We start from the raw sequence: 16036 nt of genomic DNA, 5'->3' as shown, positions 1-16036 counted from the left end.
CAATGGTCCGTTGAGAGTCGGCCTCCGCTGCGTTTATAAGACACCGGCGGAGAGGGGTGGGAGGGCAACCTTAATTGACCGAGGCTCGGCCGGACGCGACTACACTGCGGGGATCGCCACGGCTAGGCAAGAGCCAGCATCAGCGCCGGCGACAAGGCGCGGGCTACGTTCCTGTTGCGACCGGCGCCTTCCACCACCGGAGCCGCGGGCGGGCGCCGCACGGCTGGCGCGCGCGCCAGCAGGAGGCTGCAGATCCAGCAGCGGCAAACGCCGGGCTACGTGTGTCCACGAGACATCTACAATGAGCAATTGCCACAGCAAATGCGCCGCTACGCGCACTCAGCAAGAAAATCCGCTTGCGCGGCTGATTTCGCACTATTTTCGGGCCGCTTAGGCCTTCTTCTGGTTGATGGCCAGGAGCTCGACCTCGAACTGCCGTTAGCACCGTCTGCGCGCGTCCACGTACCACCAGAGTCGCGTTCGGGGGGATCACGCGGGGGAAGCCGCGAGCACCGTAGCCGTAGTCGCCGGTGATGGTCAGGATAGCCTTCTCACCGAGCGAGAGCTGGGGGACGCCCTCGTCCCAGCCACGGATGACCTGGCCGATGCCGATGACGGTCTCGAAGGGAGAGCCTGGGGTCAGCACCAACCGTCGATCACGTACCTCTGTCGCGCGACGAGTCGAACTTCTTGCCGTTGTCGGCGAGAGTGCCGACGTAGTGCATGGTGACTGTGTCGCCCTTCGCGGGGAAGTCGACGCCGTTTCCGGGAGCAAGCGATTTGACAGTGACACCCATTCTGATAGCTGAATTGGAGAACGTTCGGACGGAGGATTTCAAAAACGATTGCGAAGCAAGAGTTCTTGTAAGAGGAAGCATTTAGAAGATATGGCCAAGAAAGAGAGCGACGGGTACAAGAGTGGTAGGGTAATACCCTACTACGTCACAGTTAGGGTTTGGTGACAAGGAACGTCATAGCCCTTGTCCTGCCTGATCTGGCGAGGCCGGCGCGCGGGCCGGGGCCCAGGGTAGATACGGGCGGACAGATACGGACGGCAGATACGGCGGCGGTGTGTGCGGCTGTTGGCAGAGCTGGACGCGGGCGCGTCGGGGTGCGGACGGGTGCGCGGGACGCAGGGCCCGCGCCAGGGTTACGGCTCACAGATCACAGCCGATCACGTCTTGGCCCCGCAGGTAACAGGGCCATGCAGCGTGGACTACGCGACGCTGTGGGTGGCGGATCACTCACTGATCACGGATCACAAACCGCGAGCGATATTGCCGACCGCTGCGCGGGTACCATTACGGCTATGCGCGTAGCCGCTGGCGCCGATCGTAGGCCCCCATGGGCGAACATGGTGGCCGATGCTCGTCGGCAGAACCCGTGGCGGACGCACCTGCGGCGGGGCTGCACCGGAGTCTGGCCGCCGGGCTGCAGCGGGACGCACGACAGCCTCTGCGGCACGCCGTCCCGCGGCCCCGCACGTCCGCGGCTGCACCCGGGATGCCGCGGGTACCATCTCGGTCCGATCGCGTCACACCGGCCGGCGCGTGCGTCACAGACGACCCAGCCCGCCGGACCGGGCCACGCCTGCCCCGCCGGCTCCGGTGCTGCTGCACAGCCGCGTGGCGCGTCGCTTGCGCAGCGGCCAGCCGCAGCGTACGTGCGCCGTGCAGCCTTGTCTCGCCTCATCGGCTGGCGCGCCAATGCGAGGGTCTTACGAGACGTGCAGCGACGCCCCACTTTGCGCCTCGCGACGCCAAGGCGCCCGCGAGGCGCGCAGCCTGGGCGTGGCGGGCGTACGGTGGGCAGGCAGCCCGCGCGGAGAGGCGCGCGGAGAAGCGCGCGGAGAAGCCGAAGCGAGCCGCATGCTGTGCGGCTCACACAGCCGCACGGGCCGGGCTGCTTTTAGGTGCGTCGTTCGCGCGCCGCGCCACCCGCAGCCGCCCGCCGTGTGACGCGCCCGCTTACGGGTGTGACGCGTGTTCCTGGGGGTGCGATCTTAGCGCACCCACCGCCGCCCCGCGTAGTCCCAATCACGACGCGCACCGCGTCGCGCGCCGCAATCGCCGTGTCGCACGCGTCGCGTGTCCGGCTTGCCCCTTTCGGCGTTTTTCATTTCTTTACTCTTTTCATTCTGCGCCGCACGGCTCGCCGCCGCCGTCAGCTTCCCGGCAGACTTTCCACCGCCGCCGCGCTCCCGCCAGCCTTGCTCTTCCCCACCGGCGTCTCCCGCACCGGCTGCTTCGCCCGACCATCTGCACCAGGTCCGACCGGCCGGCTCCCCTCGGCTGCATCACGTCCACCATGTCTGGCCTTCAGGACGCCACCCTCACCGACCGGATCCGCCAATTCCAGGAGTTTCTCGACAACGATGGCGCCACCAACTACCGCGAGCAGATCCGCACAATGCTCAACAAGGAGGAGCGGCGGCTCGTGGTGTCGCTGGACGAGATCCGCGAATACGACCGCGAGTTCTGGTCGGGGTAAGTCGCCGCCGAGCCCGCGCTGACGCCAGCGTGCTCCACAGCCCGGTCGAGTACCTGCCGGCGATCGACCGTGCGCTGCACGACACGGTCATGGCGCTGCGCGACCCGAGCCGGCACTTTGTGGACGACGACTCGACGTTCTACGTCGCGTTCCGCGGCTCGTTCGGCAACTTCTCGGTCACGCCACGCACGATCTCGGCCGCGCACATCGGCAAGCTGATCTCGATCGAGGGCATTGTCACGCGCTGCTCGCTCGTGCGGCCCAAGATCATCCGCAGCGTGCATTTCTGCGACAAGACCAAGCTGTTCCACGCGCGTGAGTACCGCGACCAGACCATGGGCTTCAATCCCGTGCCCATGGGCTCAATCTACCCCACGCAGGACCCCGACGGCAACCCGCTCGTGACCGAGTACGGCTACTCGACCTACCGCGACCACCAGACGATCTCGGTCCAGGAGATGCCCGAGCGCGCGCCGGCCGGCCAGCTGCCGCGCAGCATCGACGTCCTCCTGGACGACGACCTCGTCGACCGCGTCAAGCCCGGCGACCGCATCCAGCTCGTCGGCCTCTACCGGTCGATGGGCAACCGCTCGGGCTCGGGCTCGGGCTCGTCCACGTTCCGTACGGTCGTTCTTGCCAACAACATCGTCCTGCTGTCGTCCAAGGCCAGCGGAGGCATCGCGCAGGCCCGCATTACCGACCTCGACATCCGCAACATCAACAAGGTCTCGCGCAAGAAGAACGTCTTTGAGTTGCTGTCGCAGAGTCTGGCGCCGAGTATCTACTCGCACGATTACATCAAGAAGGCCATCCTGCTCATGCTGCTGGGCGGCATGGAGAAGAACCTCGACAACGGCACGCACATCCGAGGCGACATCAACATCCTCATGGTCGGCGACCCGTCCACCGCCAAGTCGCAGATGCTGCGGTTCGTGCTCAACACGGCGCCGCTGGCGATCGCGACGACAGGCCGCGGCTCGTCCGGCGTCGGTCTGACGGCCGCGGTTACGACCGACAAGGAGACCGGCGAGCGCAAGCTCGAGGCCGGTGCCATGGTCCTGGCCGATCGCGGCGTGGTCTGTATCGACGAGTTCGACAAGATGTCGGACATCGACCGGGTGGCGATCCACGAAGTCATGGAGCAGCAGACGGTGACGATCGCCAAGGCCGGCATTCACACGTCGCTCAACGCGCGTTGCTCGGTCGTGGCCGCCGCGAACCCGGTCTTTGGCCAGTACGACACGCACAAGGACCCGCACCGCAACATCGCGCTGCCGGACTCGCTGCTGTCGCGTTTCGATCTGCTGTTCGTCGTGACCGACGACGTCAACGACGCGCGCGACCGCGCCATCTCGGAGCACGTCCTGCGCATGCACCGCTACACCAAGCCGGGCACCGAGGAGGGCGCGCCCGTGCGCGAGGACGTCGGCCAGGTGCTCGAGGTCGGCGGCGACGCCGAGAACGCGCCCGAGGCCGTGGACGCGCGGTCGGACGACGCGCCGGTGTACGAAAAGTACAACGAGCTGCTGCACGCCGGCGTGACCACGCGGACGCGCGTGAACGGCACCAAGCGCATCGAGGTGCTCAGCATCCCGTTCGTCAAGAAGTACGTGCAGTACGCCAAGTCGCGGATCCGCCCGGTCCTTACCAAGGGCGCCACAGACAACATCGTGGCCGCGTACACGGCGCTACGGAACGACGAGATGGGCGTGAACCAGCGCACGACGTCGCCGATCACGGCGCGTACGCTCGAGACGCTGATTCGTCTGGCGACGGCGCACGCCAAGGCGCGGCTGTCGCAGAAGGTCGAGGCGCGCGACGCGGTCGTGGCCGAGGAGATCCTGCGGTTCGCGCTCTTCAAGGAGGTGACCAAGGCCGACCGCCGCAACAAGAAGCGGCGGGTGGACCTGTCGTCGGACGACGAGGACGACGAGGACGAGCCCGCCGCGGACGAGGACCTGCAGAGCAGCTTCAACATCCTGCAGCAGGCCGTCAGCACGATGGACACGGAGCCCGAGGCGCCGGCGGCCGAGCCGGTCGCGACGGCGCCCGCGCCGCTGCCGGCCGAGGCCGCGCACCAGCCGTCCGAGGTGGCGGTCTCGCCCGCGCGGCTGCAGCAGTTCATCCGGCTCGTCGGCCCGCTGCTCAACACGGACGTCTTCGCCGACGACTTTGCGCGGTTCGACACGCTCCTGGACGAGGTCAACAAGCACCTCGACCAGGAGGAGGTCTTTGGCGCGGGCGAGGCGCGCGCGGCGCTCGAGCGCATGCAGGAGCGCAACATGATCATGGTCTCGGAGGACATTGTGTACAAGATCTGAGCGGCGCGCCGCGCCGCGTGCGGCGCGACCCCTGAGCGCCAGCCGCCCCAGCCGCAGTGGCGCAGCCCCACCGGCTCCGGATTACCCTCCCGGCAATAATCGTACGACATTAATTTAATTGCTCGACCCGCCTGTCTCACGCGCCCACCCACGAGGCTATGCCCACATCTGCGCCAATCGCTGCAGCGATAATGCGCTTGACGGCGCTTGTGTAGCCGCCGATTGACTCGTGACGCCGCTGACGAGCTACTAGCCGGCAGGTATCGATCCGAGCCGCCGGACCGGCACGCGCCGCTGCCGCGGCTCCGTCACCCGGCGTGTACGGTCTGTCACATCGCGGGTCGCACCACGAGCGTCGGGTAGGGGCAGCCAGTAGACCGGTACGCCCAGCGGCTCGGGCTGGGGAAGACCAGAGAGGTTAGGGCTGCATGCCAACCTTGTATACGACGAACATTACCCGGTCGGCGTAACTCGCTTATGTACTAAGGCCGTCCCTTCTTTTTTTTTTTTATCTCCACCGCTATCTAGGGACTCTTACGGACGAAGGTAGGTCGCAGACGTGGCGGGAAGCCGGGGCATGGTCGGGCTGGCACTGGCAGGCTGCAGCAACGACCGCGCCGCGCGTCGGCCTGTGCCGCGCACTGCCGGGCGGGCCGGCACCGGGCTCGTTGTTCGCAAATGCCGCCGTAGCGCAGACGCGCGAGGCCCGGCGCCGGGTGTGCACCCCTGAACTCGGCCGCCGGGACGTACGGGTCGGCGGCGGGCCTGGCGGTGGGCAGCGCGCGGGCGGACGGGCGTGCGCCGCAGGGCGTGCGGCTCATGCGGCTCCGCGGCTAACGCACCGCTTTCGGCGCTCGGCTGGGAGTTGCCGGCAGGTCCTGCCGGCCATCTCATCTCGCGTCCGCCTAGTACGTTCGGGTTGCTGACTCATAGAAATGGCCCTCGAGAATCTGACGACGGAGGGGCTGAGCCCCCAGACGCTGCTCGGCACCATTGGCTCGGGTCTGTCGACCTGGAAGGTGGTCGTCGGGCTGCTGGTGCTGCTTGTCTGCCACGACCAGATCAACTACCTCATCAAGAAGGGCTCGATTGCGGGCCCGGCGTTCAAGATGTGGCCCGTGATGGGCCCGTTCTTGGAGTCGGTGAACCCCAAGTTCGAGGAGTACAAGGCCAAGTGGGCGTCGGGCCCGCTGTCGTGCGTGTCGGTGTTCCACAAGTTCGTCGTCATTGCGTCGACCCGGGACCTGGCCCGCAAGGTGCTCAACTCGCCGCTGTACGTGCGGCCGTGCGTCGTTGACGTCGCCAAGAAGCTGCTGCGCCCCACGAACTGGGTCTTCCTCGACGGCAAGGCCCACGTCGACTACCGCCGCGGCCTGAACAACCTGTTCACGCGCAAGGCGCTCTCGGTCTACCTGCCGTCGCAGGAGGAGATCTACGACCGGTACTTCAAGATCTTCCTCGAGATGTCCAAGGACGGCAAGCACGTCCCGTTCATGCACATCTTCCGCGAGATCAACTGCGCGGTCTCGCTGCGCACGTTCTGCGGCGAGAACATCACCGAGGAGCAGATCAAGGTCATTGCCGACAACTACTACAAGGTCACCGCCGCGCTCGAGCTCGTCAACTTCCCGATCATCCTGCCGTTCACCAAGACGTGGTACGGCAAGAAGGCCGCCGACATGACCATGGACATCTTCCAGGAGTGCGCCGAGATGGCCATCAAGCACATCGAGGCCGGCGGCGAAGTCACCTGCACGCTCGACTCGTGGATCAAGACCATGGTCGACGCCCGCGAGGAGGCCAAGGCCACCGGCGGCAAGCCCAAGATCCCGTTCTTCACGACCAAGGAGATGTCCGAGACGATCTTCACGTTCCTGTTTGCGTCGCAGGACGCGTCGTCCGCCGCCACCACCTGGCTCTTCCAGATCCTTGCCGACCGTCCCGACGTCTTTGCCCGCGTCCGCCAGGAGCAGCTCGACGTCCGCGGCGGCGACCTCAACCGCAAGCTCGACGTCGACCTCATCGACTCGATGACCTACACCAACGCCGTCGTCAAGGAGGCCCTGCGCTACCGCCCGCCCGTCATCATGGTCCCGTACGAGGTCAAGAAGCCCTACCAGGTCACGCCCGACTACACCGTGCCCAAGGGCGCCATGGTCATCCCCACCCTGTACCCCGCCCTGCACGACCCCGAGGCCTACCCCGAGCCGGAGACCTTCGTTCCCGAGCGCTGGCTGCCGGGCGGCACCGCCAACGACTCGCCCAAGAACTGGCTCGTCTTCGGCACCGGCCCGCACGTCTGCCTCGGCCAGACCTACGCGACCATGAACTTCATCGCCATGATTGGCAAGGCTGCCATGCTCATGGACTGGACTCACGAGATCACTCCCAAGAGCGAGGAGATCAAGGTCTTCGCGACCATCTTCCCCGAGGACGACTGCCTGCTGCACTTCACCCCGCGCGAGGGCATCACCGTCTAAACGCGACACACTCACTCCCAAAATTCTTTTGATTGCTTTTGTTGTACGCCCGAACGGGTCCATATTAATTGTGTAAGTTAATTGTTATAGTAATTGTACTCCTACGTGAATGAGGCGTCAGGCGAGGATACGGCGGGCTAGACGGCGGTTGCGGCCCATTGCGGTCGCTGCGGCCGCTGCCGGTCGGTCACCGCGCTCGATGTAGACTCCGGGTAGCTGGCAGGCGACCTCTCGAGCCCACAGGCGGTCGGCCAAGGCCGAAGGCGACGCTGGCGCAGCTCTGCGGCCAGCCATTGCCGGCGCCACGCGGGTCACCCGCCCCCCATACGCACCCCAGCCGTCGTCGCACCCTCTCCGCACGTCCTGGCAAGCCATTGCGTCCGCCGGGCGCGCTCACGGCCCTCGGTCCGCCGTTGCATTCACGCTGGAATGTGCCGTCAGCCCTAAACGATGCGGCCGTGCGGCTCATCCCAATCCGACCTCCCTACTTTTTCTCCATCACCACATTTTCTTCCACCACACAGAGGCCGCCAAAATGCCGCCGTTTCGAGACGAAGCTGTCCTGGTAAGTGGGCGTGGGGCCGCCGCAATGGATGGCGCCCGTTGGGGACGCGGCGCGATTGCGGATGGGGCCGCGCGCGCGGATGCCGGGAATGCCGCGCCGCATCAGGGCGTCACGAACAAGCGCTAACAAGCAGGTCCTATCGATCGGATCGGAGGAGACCAAGGTCCAGTATGGCCTGAACGAGACCATGCCGCCGCCGACGGTGTTTGTGCCGACCAAGGTGTACCGGAAAACAGCCAAGAGCGCGGACGGCGACGTCGAGATGGACGAGAAGGCCAGCAACAAGAGCATCCGGGACCGCTTCGCGGCGACCGGCGACGAGGCGGACGCGGTGGCGCCGCTGAGCGGCGGCAAGATCGCCGACATGGACGCGCTGCTCGGGTTCATCCGGCAACAGTACTACGCGCTGACGGGCCTGGTCGAGAAAGAGGACCTGCCGGCGCTGCAGGAGAAGCGGCAGAAGCAGCTGGAGGAGCAGCAGCGCGAGCTCGAGCGGCAGCAGCAGCAGCAGGAGATCGAGGGCAGCGGGGTGTCGGTGCCGCCGGTGGCGGCGGTGCCGCCGCTGCCGCCGACGGTGCCGTTCGCGCCGCTGCTGCTGACGATCGGGTTCGGGTGGGACGACCCCGACCTCGAGCGCGTGGTGACGTTCCTGCTCAAGGAGGTCAAGGTGCCCGGGCTGACGATCCTGCCGGAGGCGCTGGCGGGCGTGTACGCGTTTGCGGCGCCGACGGCGGTCGTGGTCAACATCGGCAAGGACAAGACCGAGATCACGCCGGTGATGGACTTCAGCGTCCTGGACACGTGCCGGATGGTGGTGCCGTACGGCGCGCAGATGATCGACGACGAGCTGGCTCGGCTGATCCCCAACTACACGGCCGAGCAGATCGCAGAACTCAAGCGGTCGGACATCTACGAGATCGTGACCGACCAGTCGCTGCCGTTCTTCAGCGAGCCGAGCGCGCCGGCGACCGTCGGCGCGGCGCCGGCCGACATGAAGGACCGGTCGGACGGCGTGGACGCGCTGGCGCTCGCTGCCGACGACGACGGCGTCATTGACGTGGCCGCCATTGTGGCCTCGGGCAAGACCCGCGAGTTTCTCGAGCGCCGCGAAAAGAGCAAGAAAGACGGCGTGGTCGAGATCGAGCTCCGCAACCACGAGAAGCCGCGCAACTCGTTTGTCGACTCGCACGGCCAGGCGCTCGAGGTCGGCCTGGAGCGGTTCCAGGGCACCGAGAAGCTGATGGACATGGTCGCGCACTACGTCGGCGTCGTGCTGTCCAAGATCGACGACGTCCAGAGGCGCGCCGACTGCTGGGACAACGTCGTTCTCCTGGGCGGCCCGACCGGCATCCGCGGCTTCCACGACGGCTTTGTGCAGACGCTGAACGACAAGTTCCTGATCACGCGCGCGTCCACGTACTCGGAGATCCCGTCGGGCCTGAACACGCCCGGCTCGACGCCGGCGCCCCCCGGCGGCCTCTACGGCCAGTCGTCGGCGTCGCACGGCCAGGTGCCGACCAGCATCAAGACGTGCAAGATCCCGGACTACTTCACGACGTGGAAGGGCCGCACGCTCGAGCACTCAAGCTTCCTGGGCAGCATGATTCTGGCCAAGCAAGTGTTCACGCCAGGCATTGCCGCCGTGGACGGTGGCTTCATCTCGCGCGACGAGTTTCTGGACGAGGGTGCCAAGGCCATCTGGAACCTCGGCTTTTGGTGATTGCGGGACGCGACGGGCGCGTGTGTGCTGTACAATACTGTATCTATAATCAAGGTCCTATTTCTTGCTACCCGGCGGCCGGGTCGCGCGCGGGTCGGCTGCGGGTCGGCTGCGGGCGGACGCGGGTCGATGCACGGCCATGCGGGCCGCCGTACCACCGCGCCCCAGCCATGCACGGCCACCCGTCCGCGCCCGGCCTATGGCTGGGGACGCAGGCTCATCGCCGGCTAATGCGGGCCGCGCTGCGCTAGCGCACACTCGGCCGAGTGTCCCAACACGTGCGGCTCGCTACCCCATCACCGTCATAAAAGGCCGCCGGCGCCGCCAGCGACCGCAATTCCCGTCACAACCATGTCTGCCGATCTCGAACAAATCAAGGACTTTCTGGTCACGCTCGCCAAGGAGGCCGGCGCGCTGATCCAGGCCAAGACGGGCCGGGTCTCGTACGACGACAAGGTCAATGGTGAGCAGATCCCGGGGCGCGACTGACGGCAGCCGTCGACCTTGTGACCGAGACCGACGCCGCGGTCGAGGCCCTCGTGGCCGCCAAGCTGCGCGCCGCGTACCCCGAGTACGCGTTCATGGGAGAGGAGAGCTACGTGCCCGGGGAAACCAAGCTGGGCGACGAGCCGACGTTCATTGTCGACCCGATCGACGGCACGACCAACTTCATCCACTCGTTCCCGTTCTCGTGCATCTCGCTCGGGTTTGCGATCAACAAGAAGCCCGTCGTTGGCGTGATCTACAACCCGTTCCTGGACTGGATGTACACGGGCATCAAGGGCAAGGGCGCGTACCTGAACGGCACGCAGCGTCTGCCACTGCGGCAGCCTGTGCCGGGCGCGCCGCCGCTGGAGCTGGCGAACGCGCTGGTGGGCATCGAGTGGGGCACCCAGCGCGACGGCGTCAACTACAAGGTCAAGAGCGAGACGTTTTCCAAGCTGGCCGCGGCCGACAAGGGCTTTGTGCAGGGCTTCCGGTCGCTGGGCAGTGCGGCGATGAACCTGTGCGCGGTGGCCGCGGGCCAGCTGGACGCGTACTGGGAGGGCGGCTGCTACGCGTGGGACGTGTGCGCCGGCTGGGTGATCCTGGAGGAGGCCGGCGGCCGCATGGTGGGCGGCCGCAAGGGCGTCTGGGACCCGGCGATGGATTGCCGCATGTATCTTGCCGTGCGGGGCGACGCCGGCCAGAAGCCGTTCATCGAGGCGTTCTGGGGACAGATTGAGGGCGAGCTGGACTACTAGGTGGGCGGGCTGGGGCTGTGAAGGAGTGGCGGGTGTATGCGGCTGCGAAGGAGTGGCGGGTATATGCGTCTGTGAAGCAGTGGCGGGTATATGCGGCTATATGGGCGCCGCGCGGCTATATCGCGGGGCGTTAATGCGGCTGTATGCCTCTCTGCGTTGTGTGCCGCTCGGCGGCTACATGCGGCTACATGGTCATCCTGCGGCTATGCCTCTCTGCGGTTACCTGCGGTTGTGTGCCGCTCGGCGGCTACATGCGGCTACATGGTCATCCTGCGGCTGTATGCCTCTGCGTTGTGTGCCGCTCGGCGGCTACATGCGGCTACATGGTCATCTTGCGGCTATGCCTCTGCGTTGTGTGCCGCTCGGCGGCTACATGCGGCTATATGGCCACCTCTGCGGTTGCCTGCGGCTACATGCCCCTCTGCGGCGACATGACCGCCTCTGCGGCTACCTGCGGCTACATGCCCCCTGCGGCGGCATGCGGCTACATCGCCCCCCGGCCATATCGCCGCGCCTCCGCCCCCACATCCCGCCGCCTGTATGCACGCCCATGTATTCACAGTCCTACACCGCCGCACGCTGTGCGGCTCAACGTCTATGCTAGTCCCCTTCAGGCCTCTCCCCGAACTATATCGAGTTTCGCCGAACAATGCTCGGCCGCTTGCGGTCGCTGCCCACGTTCACCTCCGGCAGCTTGCTCTCGCGCCGCAGCTGGTCCAGGGTGTCCTTGCCGTGCTTGTACCCGATCTCGTAGATCTCCTGGAACTTGCCAAAGTCGAGCGTCCCAAAGCTGTCGATCGGCGGCCGCATGTAGATGCAGCCGTCCATCAGCTTGGCGCGCTCCAGCGCGCCCACCGACGACACGTACGCCAGCCGCGCCTGGATCTCGGCCAGGTTCGGGATGTTGGGGTGCCGCGAAAACGGGTTCCACCGGTTGAACAGGATCCACATGCCCGACAGCGAGTCGCCGTAGGTCATCGGCGTCGTGTCGTCGATGCTGCCGACGTCGACGGCGAAGATGGACTTGGCGCCGAGCGCCTTCATGTGGTCGACCGTCAGGTTGTCCATGTAGCCGCCGTCGAGGAGCATGCTGCCGGCGTCGGTCAGCGGCGGCAGCAGGCCGGCCAGCGACATGGACGCGCGGATGAACCGCCAGGCGTAGCCGGCCTCGTGGATCTCCATGCGCGAGTGCGTGATGTTGGTGGTGTTGGTGTAGTACCGCAGCCAGAAGTCCTCGATGCGCGAGTCGCCGAACGCCTTCCAGATGCCGCGGTTGAACTCGTGGCCGGTGGTGTACGACGTGGCCGGGTACGTCAGGTCCAGCGCCATGCGCCACAGGCTGGCGATCCGGCCCGAGAACTGCTTGGCGCGCGCGTAGATGGGCACCAGGTCCGCGTCGCGCGCGTACAGGCCGCCCACAAAGGCGCCGATGGACGTCCCGCCGACGATGTCGACCGGAATGCCCGCCTCCTCGATCGCGCGGATCACGCCCAGGTGCGCCATGCCGCGCGCGCCGCCGCCGCCCAGCACGAGCCCGATCGCCTGCCCCGTCAGCAGCCGCGCCAGCCGCGCAAAGTCGCTCTTCGGCTGCACCTGCCCCGGCACCTCGGCCACGACCGCCGCCGCGGCCTCGGCCAGCTCCGCGCGGCCGCCGCCGCCGTTGCGCAGGTACAGCGACGCGTACTTGATGATCTCGCTCTGCAGCGTGGTCTGCACGCGGTCCTTGAGCGACTTGATGCGCGTGCTCAGCATCACCGCGGTCGGCACGCGCGTGGCGCCCAGCGCCGGCCGGAAGCGCATCTCGACGTGGTGGTGCGACTGGATCCAGATCCGCGTCTTGAGCCACGCGTTGGTCTGCCCGGGGTGCACGTACTTCTCGGGGTGCAGCAGCACGAGCTCCTTGCGGGCCGTGGTCTTGAGCCTCAGCAGCAGCCGCTCGTACTCGCCGATCGCCGGGTCCGCCTGCGCGTTGGCCAGCAGCAGGATGCAGTCCGCCTGCGAGATGCACGTCTGCGTCCACGGCGACGACACCGTCGTGTCGGCCACGTAGATCACCATCTGGTAGCGCTGCTCGAGGTCGGCCAGGTGGCCGGTCAGCTTGAGCTTGCCGAGCGCGTTGAACGCGTGCCGGCCGAGGTGCCGCAGGATCTCGGCCTGGTTGAGCAGCACGGCCGACCGGTTGACCGCGTGGACCGCGCGCTCGAGCCGCAGGCCAAAGTCCTTGACCGGCAGCCCGGCCGTGACCGGCAGGACCGCGACCGTGCGGGCCGTGGCCATGGTCGACGCGGCCTCGGCCGCCGCCGCCGTCGCCGTGGCGCTCGCGCGCAGCGGCGCCGCCAGCGCGCTCTTGCCGACGAGCGCCGACACGCGCGACGCGATCGTGCGCGAGATCTGGATCGTGATGTGCGGGTACCGGCTGGCCAGGCGCTCGAACAGCAGCCGCGGAAACCGCACCAGCTCCGTGTCGCGCACGGCGTGCACCGTCTCGGCCCGCCGGCTGACGGTCAGCACCTCCAGCTCGCCCAGCGAGTCGCCCTGGGCGTACTCGCGCAGCACGCGGGCCTCGCCGGCCGTGTCGGCGACCGCGCGCATGCGTCCGTTGAGCACGATGTAGATCGCGTCGGCCTCGTCGCCCTCGCGGTACAGGATCTGGCCCGCGTCGACCTGGACCCACTCGAGCCCAAAGTCCAGGTACATGAGCAGGTTCGACAGCACCGTCGTCAGCCGCTTGGCCATCGTCAGCAGCACGGCGGGGTGCCGGTCGGCGATGCGGTCGAAGGCCGCGCGCGGCAGAAACGCCAGGTAGACGTCGGTCCGCGCCCGCACGTCCACGAACGACGCGGCCACCGAGAGCGAGCCGATGTAGCCGCCGACGCCGCCGGGCTTGACCGTGTACACGACGTCGCCGCCGTGGCGGTCGTGCTCGGCCGTGCAGATGTCCACAAAGCCGTCCAGCACGTAGAACAGGCCCTTGTTGCGCTCGCCCGACCGCACAATCAGCTCGCCCTTGGGGTAGAACTCGAGCTCGAGGTCCGCCTCGAGGTCCGCCGCCGTCAGCGCGACCGGCGGCGCGTTGGCCGACGACGACGTCACGGACTCGTCGTCCAGCGCGGACTCGAGCGCCATGTTGCCCAGCGGGCCCAGCCGCGGGCTCGGCCGGCTCGAGTCGTTCGTCGGCGACCGCGTCAGCGCCTGGCCGGCCGCGCCGATGATGTCGAAGAGGATCTCGGCCACGCCCGCGCACACCCGCCGGCCGTCCGCGGACTCGGCCAGGTCCGGCCGCGGGCTGTGCGGCGACTGCGGCCGCGAAAACAGCTCGCCCGCGCTGGGCTGCGGCGCCGGCTCGCGGTCCGACCGCGCCCGGCACAGCACCTTGACGCGCTCCAGCACGCCCGGCGGCAGCTGCAGCGGCTGCTCGGTCGCGGTCTTGTTGAACGCGACCTCGGCCTTGACGATCTCGGCCGTCAGGCCCAGGTAGTTGTGCCCCGTCTGGAACGTCACGCGCTGGAACCGCGTCAGGATCACCTGCACGATGTGCGCCGTGGCCTTGGGGTACTTGCGCGTGAGCCGCCGGAACGCCTCGGCCGGGATGATGGCGATCGTCGAGTCCTCCTTGGCGTACGCGATGATCGCCGGCCGCGGGCTCGCGGGCTCGTCCAGCTCGGGCGAGAACGACAGCAGCTGGATCCGCGGCGTCGGCGGCAGCCCGGCCGAGAGGTCCGGCGAGCTGGCGCCGCCGGGCGACGCGCTGCCGCCCGAGACCTTGACGTCCTCCGTGAACAGCGACAGGATCGTGAACAGCGACGACATGGGCGCTGCGGTCAGCGCACCCGCGCACGCACTCACCTCCGTTGCGCACCTCCGTCAGCAGGCTGTAGCCCGAGCCGTTCTGCGACACGTCGGGCTCGACGTCGGGCTCGGACGACGTGTAGATCTGCATGGCCCCGTCGACCACGATGCAGAACCCGTTTTCCTCCTCGAGCGCCATCGTGTCACCTGCCGTCAGCGCGCCCGGCCCGCTACTTGCCGGCAATCAGCTTGCGTGTCTGCATCAGCCGCGTGAGCTCGTGGAACGCCGGCCGGTCGAGGTAGCCAAAGACCTTGATGGCCGAGAAGAACTGGGTCAGACCGCCGCGGCCGGACGTACCTCGTCCAGATAGTTTGACAGCCCGGGCTTGGTGCTCTCGGGCGGCACTGGGAACAGGTCGAGCTTGGGCTCGTCCCTGTGGGGCTCTTCGTGGAGCCGCGAGTAGACGTTGAGGTACCGGTACCGGACGACGAGGTAGCCGACGCCGGCGAAGACGGCGAAGATGACGAGCCTGCGGTCAGCGAGTCCAGGGGCGCGGCCGGCCCGGCCGCGACGGCCAGGCGCCGCCCTCGGCACGCCTGCGCCGGCCGGGCCGTCCTGGCACCGGCAGCGCGGGCAGCCAGCCACTCACAATGTCGAAAACGAGACCGTCACGCTCACGGTCGAGCCCAGCAGCAGCAGCACCCGCGACGCCACCAGCCGCGTCACGAACCGCACGATCCGGAACACGATCCGCGGCACCAGCCAGAGCATGAAGTGCATCGCCGACTCCTGGTCCTCGCTCGGCCCTGATCCGCTCGGCGGCTGCGGCCCGAGTTCCTCGATGGTCTGCGCGACGGCTCCGGCCATCACGGCCATCAGCACGCCGGCCATCCGCGGCGCGTGCATTCCGCTGTGTCTGTGCATCGCTTGCGATAGGGGATGGGATCTCGCGCGGTTTTATCGTTCGGCGTCGTCGACAAAGACGCCCGTTGGGAGATCCCCGAGACAACAATGATGTCACATGCGCTGCCTTCCGCCTGTCAGCAGCCACCGCTGGCCACGCTAGCCGATCCCCTCTTGTGTTCGCTGCGGTTGGCCGGGGCCTGCATCCGAGGGGGCGCTCCGGCTTCTCGGCGGTGCGGGCCTCCGGGCGCCGGCGTGCGGCGGCCCGACGCGCCGACGTAGCTACGCGCCGCACGCCGTGCGGCTCACTTGCGGCAGCGACCTGGGTCCGCGCGGCTATATGCCGCACGCCATGCGGCTCGCTGCCGGAGGCAGCCACCCTCGACGGAGTCGCCGCCGGAGGCTCGTTACACGGCCGGTGGGCGAGCCTCCGGCGGGGGGGGCCGGGGGGGGGGGGGGCCCGCCGGGCCGGGGGGGGCCGGGGGGGGGCCCCCCCCCCGGGGGGGGGGGGGGGGGTTGCCCC

The 16036-nt window shown here is 67.8% G+C and overlaps 6 protein-coding genes across 6 annotated transcripts; 4 read left to right on the top strand and 2 right to left on the bottom strand.

Moving 5' to 3' along the window:
* Positions 1-390: 390 nt before the first annotated feature.
* On the bottom strand, positions 391-797 carry V1510DRAFT_427519 (uncharacterized protein; the record flags this gene model as incomplete). Its single annotated transcript, XM_066935211.1, has 3 exons — positions 391-432; positions 467-633; positions 665-797. 3 exons carry the CDS (start codon positions 795-797, stop codon positions 391-393), a joined length of 342 nt encoding a protein of 113 aa, XP_066786456.1.
* Positions 798-2100: 1303 nt separating this feature from the next.
* Positions 2101-4975, top strand: V1510DRAFT_423949 (MCM2/3/5 family-domain-containing protein). The gene is made up of 2 exons (XM_066935014.1): positions 2101-2486; positions 2519-4975. The coding sequence occupies exons 1-2, from the start codon at positions 2308-2310 to the stop codon at positions 4809-4811; spliced, it is 2472 nt and encodes an 823-aa protein (XP_066786455.1). The 5' UTR covers positions 2101-2307; the 3' UTR covers positions 4812-4975.
* Positions 4976-5330: 355 nt separating this feature from the next.
* V1510DRAFT_423947 (cytochrome P450) lies at positions 5331-7406 on the top strand. Its single transcript, XM_066935013.1, has 2 exons — positions 5331-5357; positions 5745-7406. The coding sequence occupies exon 2, from the start codon at positions 5747-5749 to the stop codon at positions 7289-7291; it is 1545 nt and encodes a 514-aa protein (XP_066786454.1). The 5' UTR covers positions 5331-5357; positions 5745-5746; the 3' UTR covers positions 7292-7406.
* A 245-nt stretch (positions 7407-7651) lies between these two features.
* V1510DRAFT_423945 (uncharacterized protein) lies at positions 7652-9646 on the top strand. Its single transcript, XM_066935012.1, has 2 exons — positions 7652-7856; positions 7990-9646. The coding sequence occupies exons 1-2, from the start codon at positions 7827-7829 to the stop codon at positions 9574-9576; spliced, it is 1617 nt and encodes a 538-aa protein (XP_066786453.1). The 5' UTR covers positions 7652-7826; the 3' UTR covers positions 9577-9646.
* Positions 9647-9831: 185 nt separating this feature from the next.
* On the top strand, positions 9832-11097 carry V1510DRAFT_423943 (uncharacterized protein). The gene is made up of 2 exons (XM_066935011.1): positions 9832-10039; positions 10072-11097. The coding sequence occupies exons 1-2, from the start codon at positions 9928-9930 to the stop codon at positions 10818-10820; spliced, it is 861 nt and encodes a 286-aa protein (XP_066786452.1). The 5' UTR covers positions 9832-9927; the 3' UTR covers positions 10821-11097.
* A 13-nt stretch (positions 11098-11110) lies between these two features.
* On the bottom strand, positions 11111-15702 carry V1510DRAFT_432365 (uncharacterized protein). The gene is made up of 5 exons (XM_066935492.1): positions 15260-15702; positions 14968-15139; positions 14848-14938; positions 14667-14816; positions 11111-14635 (listed from the first exon to the last, which is right to left on the bottom strand). Exons 1-5 carry the CDS (start codon positions 15532-15534, stop codon positions 11448-11450), a joined length of 3876 nt encoding a protein of 1291 aa, XP_066786451.1. The 5' UTR covers positions 15535-15702; the 3' UTR covers positions 11111-11447.
* Positions 15703-16036: the final 334 nt, after the last annotated feature.

The sequence above is a fragment of the Dipodascopsis tothii genome, assembly GCF_038497935.1.
Source record: "Dipodascopsis tothii strain CBS 759.85 unplaced genomic scaffold V1510scaffold_54, whole genome shotgun sequence".
Taxonomy (NCBI): Eukaryota; Fungi; Ascomycota; class Lipomycetes; order Lipomycetales; family Lipomycetaceae; genus Neoaidaea; species Neoaidaea tothii.
This window is presented reverse-complemented; position numbering and strand designations above follow the sequence as displayed.